We start from the raw sequence: 10,448 nt of genomic DNA on the forward strand, positions 1-10,448 counted from the left end.
ATAAAGTATATAAACGTACACGTATAAACACGATTATAAAAGCTGCTGTTATTATTGCAAATATGAAAACATATGTTATTTTAAGTCAAGTAAGCCAAATCAGCTGATGTTAACGACGCTGCAGGGAATTTGCATTTGTACCTATTTAAATCTTAACTCAAATCTTGATTATAACATCTTATTGGCCAGGACCCAACGTGCGAATCTTGAGGGGCCTTGCGGATGAAGTATCGCCTCTGAAGTTAATTGTGTTTTCGTTTAAGAGGGGAATAGGTTTCCTCTGTTTATTATGAGCTTGGGGACGGATTTGCGTCACCGTGCAACTTGCAGGTCGAGATAAAGTTGCACAAATATTGAAAAAGGGAAGTTCTAACAGTCATTATAAAATGCCCCCCTCCCCCTGCTCCGGAAGAAATAAGCATTTCTGCTGTATCCTAAAATACTAAAGCAGGTTCTATTTTGGGGGCAAATCTAGCAGGAATATCCGTTCATTTAACACGAATCACAGCCCATCAAAAACAGGATGAGTTGGAGCTAATAGAGGCTCTCCTGGACTCGGGGTTATATGATTGCATGTCGATTCTGTACAGTTAATATTTATGTATTACTGTTGTGTTATTAGTTTACATGATTTATATGTTTTTCGATGAGATTTTTTCATTTTTTCAGAGCAATAAAGGTATTTTATGTTGAAAACTGACAGATCAAAGACTTTCTTGAAAATATTTGTAAGCGAACTGCGTGTATACTTGCCTGTTGGAGGGAGATCAAATTTATTGCCGAACGAAAAATCGAAATTAGGAGTTCATGGGCATAATGTTTTTGTGTGCGCGCGATGGGTGGAGGTTCTCTTTAAGTGATCAATCCATCATCACAGAATCAAAATTGCTCCAAAGTGTCCCGGCCATGTGTGTGTGTGGGTGGGTGGATTACACATCATCCTCATTTGCAAGGGCGTGATGTGAGCAAATGCGAAACATACATTGGCTCAGAAAGCAACCAATCAGTGTCAGCGGAGCAACTTCAGAGTGGAACTGCAGGGTTTGGATTTCAGAGTTGGGAGAGCGATTTTGGCACTGACACAAAGAGGACGATCATCTATCCCCCTAAAACGCTGTCCCTGCTTTTTTTGCATGCTTGCCCGTTTATACCTTCTTCGGAGAAACAATACGAGGCATTAGAGGCTGCGGGATGTACACGGCCGGGCTCAACCCGTTTTACGCGTCAAATTTTAGCCTCTGGTCTGCGTACTGCGCAGGGGGCTTCGCTGTGGATACGATGAAGAAACCCTCGTTTTGCATCGCAGACATTTTGCAGGCTGGAGATGCAGAGAACATCCCGGGATCGTCGGCCCTCATGGTGCATATGGGACACCACCACCGTGCGCAGCAGGGGCACTCCGGCAGCTCGCCGCTGCGCCCTTCTCCTGTGGCGCCGGAGCCGTCGGTGTACGGTGCGCGGGTGAGTCCAGCGTCTCCTTACCACAGACACGGACTACAGCTAACATCAGTCTCCAGAACTGCATTTAACTCCCAACAAGCCCCCCCGCCTTCAAGCAAAGACCTCAAATTCGGAATTGATCGGATATTGTCGACAGACTTTGATCCAAAAGGCAAAGAAAAGTCGTCATTAAGAGGTGAGAAGAGAGGTTTTATTACACGCTGAATTTCCAAAGAGATATGTGGTGTTTATAGAGAAGCTTCCTGTCATGTCAGCCAAAGAAAACAATAAATAGGGGTGTGTTTTATGGCCTTAAAGTTCTTTTTTAAGATAATATAACCAAGCACCATAAGACAAGACTAAATCATGTCCAAACTTTAGAAACTGAAAGCAGCAAACTAGAAGCAACTATTCACTTTTCACATGTGTAAAGTCAGTCACTTACCAGTTTCTAACACTGACAGACTTGTTGACAGAGCAGTAAGAGCGCAAAGAGTCTCATAATATGCACTTTAAGGAGCCCTGTGGGGAAATCCTCTCCTCCTTTGCCCCCTAACCAGAGAGGTCAGAGGTCATGATCAGCCACAAACAGCAGCGATGCAACTGGAAGTTTCCTCAAACACACTTTAGCAGTCACACTTGAACCCAGGCTATGAATTTGCAAGATGGTCTCTCTAAAAACTAGACCATCTTGCCCCCCAGGTTGCCTGTGTGTCACTGCGATAACTCTTTCCTGACTGAAGCCCATCATCTCTCGCTCTGTAACAGATCTCACATCCATCGTTAGCTCGAACCGTCAGTCAGGGATCCACATCCCCGTTCAGCCTCCGGCCAGCCAGTACTTCTCCTCCATAGACCATGGGATGAGCGACGCGTCCTCCATGATGAGTTCACTAGGCAGCAGCAGCAGGCAATCAGGCCAGCATCAGTTTCAGGACACCTTCCCAGGTAGCCACCACATGTAGGACTGTAACAGACAGGAAACTGGCCCGTCCAGCTCTCTGTCTGGAGGTGTGAGACACCTGCAGTGAATGCAGTGAATTTTCTCTTCTCTTTTTGTTTTAACCTAATTTCCTCCTCGTGTCTTTCAGGTCCATATGCAGTCCTCACAAAAGACACGATGCCACAGACGTACAAGAGGAAAAGGTCGTGGTCGAGGGCAGTGTTTTCAAACCTGCAGAGAAAAGGACTCGAGAAGAGATTTGAAGTACAGAAATATGTCACCAAGCCGGACAGAAAGCAGCTGGCTGCGATGCTCGGGCTGACAGACGCTCAGGTAAGAAGCAACTGCAGAGGAATTAAACACGAGTTTAACCTGCACGGGTTTCTATATTTATCATCTTGCATGAACGATTCAAGGTTTTACGAGGTCTGTTATTTTTGGCACAAATACAAAAAAAAAGGTTAAGACAGGCCTGAAAAATAAATAAGCAAGTTTCCTTTAATTTCTTCGCAGTGTGGTTGTTCAAATGAACAATTAATTATTATTATTATTATTTTGTTTTACCTATTAACCCATTTAAATTGTTCTATTTTAATGTACTTTTACTGTGGGATGTTGATGCTGTAACTATATCGGTTACCCTACTGTATGTATCGTGTAAATGCAATGCATTTACTTTGAATATGGACAAATAAACAATGAAACAATAAAATGACAGGGCCTTAGCCAGGATGTTAGAAATACTGAGCCCCCTTACCCCCCCTCCCCCCTAGAAAAATTCAACCAGACACCAAAAACAAGGTTTAAAATGTTTTTTCTTATTATTTGAATTTTGTAATATTTAATAATTTAGTTTTTATGAATTATATTTTCTGTATATTCTTAATTCCCAATATGGCAGCCCAGGTCTATGTGCTGTCTTCTTCACTTTTCCAGCTTCTAAACATACTTGAAGCAGCCTGTAAAATACCTACCATGTGTACATTTTTTTATTGAAGAATGTAAAGTTGGGTTGCTAAAACCCCAAATTCCTCGAAAGCTTTCACTGGACAATGACCTCAGTGTCCTCAGTGGCAGCTCTGACCCTGACAAACCAATGAAAAGAAATGACATGTGCTTCCATATTTGAGGGACAGTTGCAGTCACATCCTTTAGGTCTGTAATATCACACATAAGCATGAAGGAAGTATTTAAAAAGATTTGCATGTGCAAGAAACTCACATGTTTGTAACCTGCATGCTCCTTCATTGCACAAATTCAACTTAGACAAGAACTTATTAATTAATAATAATAATTGACAAAAGAGCCTAAAAGCTCCAGATGCAGACCTTTAATCATGACTGTATGGTGCAACCTGATTGGCTGAGAGACGTCCCAGTGAATGTCAAATCTCACCATATCTTGAGCAACACCTCACAGTTGTTGTTCCCATTTCATCACACTAGACATTGCATCATTTAACCTACAAACTGAGCCATTTAATCTCACCAAGCAACATGTCAAGATGATCTTATTTTATTACTGTTTCATTCATCTACTAGTGTTTAATAATGTTTTTTTTTGCACTATATTTACACTTATTATGCTGCTGTCTTGGCCAGGTTACCTGGTTAGCCTTGAAGTATGTGTGAAGTGTGTTACTTGCCATACATGCCTATAATGGCTATTTTTCCTCATTACAAGACAGGGAAAAGAGTTAGAAAAAATGTTGGAAGCATAATATCCAAAAGATTCAAAAGAGTGTGACTAAGACCTAATGTGCCAAATTATTCATGAGACTGCTGAAGTTTTCCCTGGAAATTTAGGGGAAATAGGAGGAAATTAAATACAGGGACTCTGCAGAAAGGCTGCAGTTGTACGTCGCTGTATTACGCACAGGAAAAGTCTAATCTAACAGGGCCCGTGTGTGTGTTTTCAGGTAAAGGTGTGGTTCCAGAACAGACGCATGAAGTGGAGACACTCCAAAGAGGCCCAGGCTCAGAAGGACAAGGAGAAGGAGCAGCCGGATAAGGGCGCGTCCGAGTCCGGCAGCAGGGAGCCCAAAGAGCCGGCGGAGTCTGAGTGCGAGAGCGAGGGCAGGAGCGAGTGTGAATCCGACGAGGCTCAGGAGGAAAACTCTGACGGAATTTTGGACGTTTCTGAGATCAACAAAACCAGCGTGATCATGAGCGGGAGCGGGCCGGCGAGCAGCGCGGAGGCAGCGGCCACAGACACAGACACGCCGGCCTCACAGATGCTAATATGAAGGCAGCGTGTCGATTCAGTTTATGAACTATAAGAACGAGTTTTTATTATTTTGACAGAAGAACGACAGTGATATTAAAACGCATCTGGAGTGGCAGTGACAGTTCAATAACACATAGGCCTCAGGTATGGCGAACCTAAAGTCAGGCCCGGTTTAATTCCTGGGAACAAGTGGAGCATCACGACAGTAGGCCTATTATTTGTTCAATATGACACCTTATTTCAGCCCAGACGCAAGGAACATAACGTCCCAATTAATTTGTGACTTTTATTAGATTATGTCTCAATTCTTTCCAGTCTCTTTAGGGCTATAATGATAAAAAAAAAACACAGGCTATTTCAATTTGAAAATATGACTTCCGGCCACCTCCAGTGTCTCCTTACTGTCGTTTTCCTCTCAAGAGCTTTCGTGTGCATCATGTTTTCCCTCATCTGAAGGAAATATGCGCTTGTGAATTTTATTTTTAGGTTATGAACCACTCGTTTTACGTTATAAATGAAATCTCAGAGCATCACGGCAGTGTTCATGTATTTTTTTGTTCTGGATATATAGTTGTGCTATTTTGTTAATAATAATTTGCACTGAAAATATTGTAAATAAAATGTTTCTTACTTTGAAAAATCGGATTACAATGTATTATTATTATTATTGTAAGAATTTGCAAATTGCTCGCTCATCAGGAGTCAGTTATTTGTCGAGGATGCTACGATTTTGTTGTAAACTGACTTAGTTTAATTTAGGTGTTAAAAATAATCAATTTTTATATTTATTTGATTTGATTGTTTTTTCTTTTGCATTTAAAGTAGGAAACATAAAAGCCTCAGCAACAATAACAAATAAACAGGAATTCAAGGAGAAGTTGCATGCACATAAACATGCAACAAAATAAACAAAGATACAAATTTAGTGGAAACTGGAAACTGAGAGTAGTTGCTGTCCAAAATGGGTGTTTTAATCCACAAAAAATAAATAACATAAGTCATTTGCATATATGCAAATACGTATATACATAATTAACACACTTTGCATACAGGATTTTGGTGTGCATCAAAATGGTTTTCACTTTTATTTAATCCCATTTTAAAAAACAGAATATTGTTTTGATAATTACCCCAACAAAATTGAAATACATTAATTAATTAAAATTAAGCGAGGAAAAACTGAGCATCTTTTTTTTTTTTACTTGGGTCAGCGGACAAACAGGCTACTGTAAATGGTTGAGTGATACATGACTACATCTTTAGGCCTCCTAACAGCACATTAACTTAACTCAGTGAACTAAATTTCTCCCGAGGACGCTGCGGCTCTGGCAGCGCCGAAAACGAGAGAAGAAGAAGAAGAAGAAGAAGAAGAAGAAGAAGAAGAAGAAGAAGAAGAAGAAGAAGAAGAGAGAGAGAGAGAGAGAGAGAGAGAGAGAGAGAGAGAGAGAGAGGGGAGGGTAATTTATAGTTTGTATACATTTACTGGCTCCAGATAGCAGCGACGACCCGGATGAGTATATTTTATGTTTCCAGACATAGATACAATCAACATCTCCTCCATTTATAGTGCTGCTCATAACCTTCCTCTGCAGTCGCTCCCAGAGTGCAGCTCTTTTTTATTATGACTAAGAACATCTTGCCACTCATGGACTAACGTAACAGGACAGTGGAGTGTTGAAATGTCATTTCCCAATCAGCCCTGTCATGATGGTCAATGGTGACTGCTCAAAATTTGTAAGATAGAAGAAATCCACATTATTGCAGCACAATTAAACCTGTTTAAGCATGTTTAATGATGATGTTATGACACACTCTCCCTCCTTTACATGTCGATTGTGTCTACCTGTGTATGTCAGTGTAATTATATTTTAGATCCCCATAAATCTGGAATAACCCATGATGGCTTCTCATCAGGACCACATTTTTAGTGTCATTCCTCAAACTAAACTGACAAACTGACTGCTAACTTTCAGTGTTTTAACAATCAATCGATCAATATTAATTCCTATGACATCATAACTGTGCGATATGTTGTCTAATGTGAAGTGTTTTTATCCAGAAAATTAGCAATACAACAATGTTAAAATACTCCATTACAACAGTCCTGCATTCATATTTTTTACTTCAGTAAAAGTATGAAGGTATTGGAAACAGAATGTACTTCAAGTATGAAAAGTAAAAATACTCATTATGCAGAGCTGGTCCTGTCAGCACGGCCGTAACCAGGATTTTGGATCCTGGAGGATTTTAAAATGGATTTTTTAACACTAAGGTCATGAGCCCCCCAACGCATTGAGAACATTTTAACAAGACACCAAAAAGGTGTATATTATTTTGATTAGACGAAAAGTATTTCATTTATTTGTTTACTTACTAAGCCTAACTCTAACCCTTACTTAATGTTATTTAGTTAACTGTTCAGTTATATTCTCTCTATATTCTTTCCCCCAACATGAAGGTCTAAATGCTATAATGCTGTTTGTCCACATTGCTCAGGATAAAGTTTGGTTAGTCTTTTATTTATTGGTCCAAAAGTACTCTAATGCAAGTCTACAAATATTGTAATCAAAACACCAACCATGTGTATGTTTTTAATTGTATAATATAAAGTCCACACAGGACGCCAAACCTCCCAAATTCCTAGAAAACAAGACCTCAGTGGTAGTTACGGCTCTGATTGTCAGTGTTGAGAAGTGGTGGAAAGTAACTAACTACATTTACTCAAGTGCTGTACTTAAGTACCACTTAAGTGCAACTACATCATAAGATGTATTATTATAGACTAAGCTACACAGCAGTATATAAAGTAGTTAAAATCAGCTTCTGCAATATTAAAGTGATGTTTACACATTAATGCACCAATAATCCACTAATATAATATTATTCTGAAATGGTCCATTCTTCATAATGAGTACTTTTACTTTTGGTTCTTTAAGTATATTTGAATGCAAATACCTCTGTAATTTTATTTAAGGACACAGTGGTATTGCCACTTTTACTTAAGTAAAAGATCTGAGTACTTCTTCCTAAACATTTAATAAGATCAATATAAAATAAACAACCACTTCACAGCTTCACTGACAGAAGAAGTATGCATATGATTAACTTATGTAAAAGTAACAATACCACACTTTAAAAACACTCTATTACAAGTCAAAGTCAAAGTAAACATACAAATGTATTGGCAACAAAAATGTGAAATGTGTATGTAAATATGTAAAGTAACTACTACTACAGCTGGAAAATAAATGTAGTGCAGTAAAAAATACTTCCCTCTGAAATGTAGTGAAGTTCAAGTATAAAGTAGCATAAAATGGAAATACTCAAGTACCTCAAAATTGTACTTAGGTATAGTACTTGAGTGAGTACATTTCCACCACTGCTAAACATTATTCAGCTATGAAATCATGTCATTTCCTATGTTAACACCTCTGCTAAACATAAATATGAAGTGATGTTGTACTTTTGATAGCATTTTATCTCAGTCATGAAACTCAAAGCCCTCTGGTATTTGTTGTCATGTTAGCAGTAACATCATAGTGAGTGACCCAAAAACCCGGACCACCGCAAACTCTCTCTACTATGGGGTCCACTTTCCTCTCCTCCGGAAAGAGGACTGACCCCCAGAGAGCTGCAGTTTTTCCGTTTTAGCTTAGCATCTTGAATTTCACTTTTCATTTTCCCCTCTCCTGGCTGTACAGTACAGTATACCTGCTGCCTTTTGTTTCTTTTCCATACAGGAGACATTTTACCCCAAAACTGCAGCACAGCTTCTCATGAAATAACTTGGCCTGTGACGGTTAACGAAGTGGATAGCACTCGTCTTAATCTTCCCCTTTTAATTCATGCTGGGTGAAAAGTTTTCAGAGTTATGATAGCCAGTTTCCATGGAAGGCAGTAAAAGCCCCGGGCACTTTATCAGCCCAATATTAACTGTTAAATGCTCACATATTAAATGTCTGGGTGGGTTGAGTCTCGAATTATGCTCGAAAAAGCTATAAATTACATTAGTATTTGCAAATGTACAATAACAATAACAATCCAAACGCTTACCATAATACTGAGAGGCCTTGATTTGTGAACTGTCCTAAGAACTTTTATGAGCAGGATAGGAGAAAGTCCATCTGGCCTGTATTTAATGTCAGCCTTTCCCCCTCCATTAAAAGCTGTCCTATACGTCCCTCTTGGCAACCCAGGACAGGGCAACCCATAAAACAAACCCGCCTTTGCAGATTTCGCCAATATTTAACACTTTGAAAAAGTAACTGTGTAAAACAAATTACCTCTGTGAGAGCAGAGGAGGGGATTTCTGCCTGCAGGGGTTGAGGGATTAACGTGACTAAAAGCTGTGACGTCTCCGGTGCTTTGAGGCATTATCTGTGATGTTGTTTGATAGGCTGATGGAGATTTCTCCTCTGATGCATTATGGCAACAGGCCTTAGAGTCTGTGGCCCTGCCGGAGGAAAGGGGGGTAACAAAGCGTTGCCATAACTCAACAAGTGCTTGAGAAACTGCAGCGCACAAATGCACAAAACGTGTGCAAAAAGATTTAGTAATTCTGCTTCTTCCTCATTCAGGAGATGATGATGATACTGTCGGTAATTGTCATGATGATAATGATAATGTGAACATCTCATTTTCATGAATGCAGTAGAGGAAGTACTCAGATCCTTTACTTAAGTAAAGGTAGCACTACCTCAGTTTAGAAATGCAAGATAGAAGATACAAGATAGATTTATTCATTATACAACTCAGGGTTGTACTTATCTTAACTGTATCTCTTGCCAGACGGCAGCAGGGTGAACAGGCTGTGGCTGGATGGTACTGTCTTTTAGTATCCTTTGGGCTCTGCGCAGGCACCTCACCTCACCGATATCATTGATGCTCAGTAGGTTGGTACCAATGATCTTCTGAGCGGTTTTAATCACCCACTGCAGAGCCTTCCGGTCCTGGGCCGTGTACATCCCATGCCAGTTTGTGATGTTTCCAGTCAGGATGCTTTCTATCACTCCTCTGTAAAACTTAATAAGAACTTGGCACAGGAATTTTGCCTTCTTAAGTTTCCTTAAGAAATGCAGTTGTTTCTGAGCTTTCTCACTCAACTACATACAAGCAAAAGTCCTGTACTCAAAGTCTTACTGAAGTTAAAGTACAGAGGTATTATCTGCACATTATGCAGTAGTATCCCTTTCAAATATGTTATTGTATATAATATTACTAAATATCCAAGTAAAGCACAAGTACCTCAAAACTGTGTTTAAGTACAGTACTTGAGTAAATGTACTTCATTACTTTCCACCACTGGCAACACCGCACTGCAAAATTACAACATAGAAAATTCTACTTTAGTAAAAGTGTGAAAGTATTAACAGCAAAATGTACTTTCTGCTGTATTCAGATGTAAGCAGCATAATGTAAGCATTTAATGTTGCAGTTTGGGTAAATATAATATAATATACCAGTGGGTTGTTTTGAACCAGTGTTATTTTTTAATATTACTGTTGGGTTTTTCTACCCAAACTAAAATATGGTTATTTTGACCCAGTGTCAGACACAACAAGTTCAAGTTTTACCTATGTTCGATAACAAATAGTGACATGTAAGTTCAATAATAGAGTAGATTATGACAGTCAGCAACCATACCATGGGTTATTACTGTTGGGTTATTTACCATAGTTTGGGTAAATAACCCAACAGTAATATAAAAACACTGGGTCAAAACAACTACTTTTTTGGGTGGTTTTCTACTCATGGGTACTGGGTAATGTTAACCCAGATACTGACCCAAACTGGGTCACTATTTGTTACAAATTTTAAATAATATGTGTGATTTTTGTGT

The 10,448-nt window shown here is 39.3% G+C and overlaps 1 protein-coding gene across 2 annotated transcripts; it reads left to right on the plus strand.

Moving 5' to 3' along the window:
- Positions 1-992: 992 nt before the first annotated feature.
- hlx1 (H2.0-like homeo box 1 (Drosophila)) lies at positions 993-5,249 on the plus strand. 2 transcript variants are annotated; one of them, XM_044170038.1, is made up of 4 exons: positions 993-1,636; positions 2,209-2,388; positions 2,532-2,716; positions 4,302-5,249. In XM_044170038.1, exons 1-4 carry the CDS (start codon positions 1,192-1,194, stop codon positions 4,626-4,628), a joined length of 1,137 nt encoding a protein of 378 aa, XP_044025973.1. In that variant the 5' UTR covers positions 993-1,191; the 3' UTR covers positions 4,629-5,249. The 2 variants fall into 2 exon arrangements, with proteins under 2 accessions (XP_044025973.1, XP_044025975.1); XM_044170040.1 differs by lacking the exon at positions 2,209-2,388.
- The last annotated feature ends 5,199 nt before the right edge of the window (positions 5,250-10,448 follow it).

This window comes from Siniperca chuatsi, linkage group LG16 (genome assembly GCF_020085105.1).
Source record: "Siniperca chuatsi isolate FFG_IHB_CAS linkage group LG16, ASM2008510v1, whole genome shotgun sequence".
NCBI lineage: Eukaryota > Metazoa > Chordata > Actinopteri > Centrarchiformes > Sinipercidae > Siniperca > Siniperca chuatsi.

What these genes read in the sequence shown, in the direction of transcription:
- hlx1 (XM_044170038.1), top strand. Translation starts at nt 1,192, where the DNA reads ATGTACACGGCCGGGCTCAACCCGTTTTACGCGTCAAATTTTAGCCTC. An exon ending in AGAAAAGTCGTCATTAAGAG is followed by an intron (nt 1,637 to 2,208) that starts GTGAGAAGAGAG and finishes GCTCTGTAACAG; the next exon opens with ATCTCACATCCATCGTTAGC. An exon ending in TCGGGCTGACAGACGCTCAG is followed by an intron (nt 2,717 to 4,301) that starts GTAAGAAGCAAC and finishes GTGTGTTTTCAG; the next exon opens with GTAAAGGTGTGGTTCCAGAA.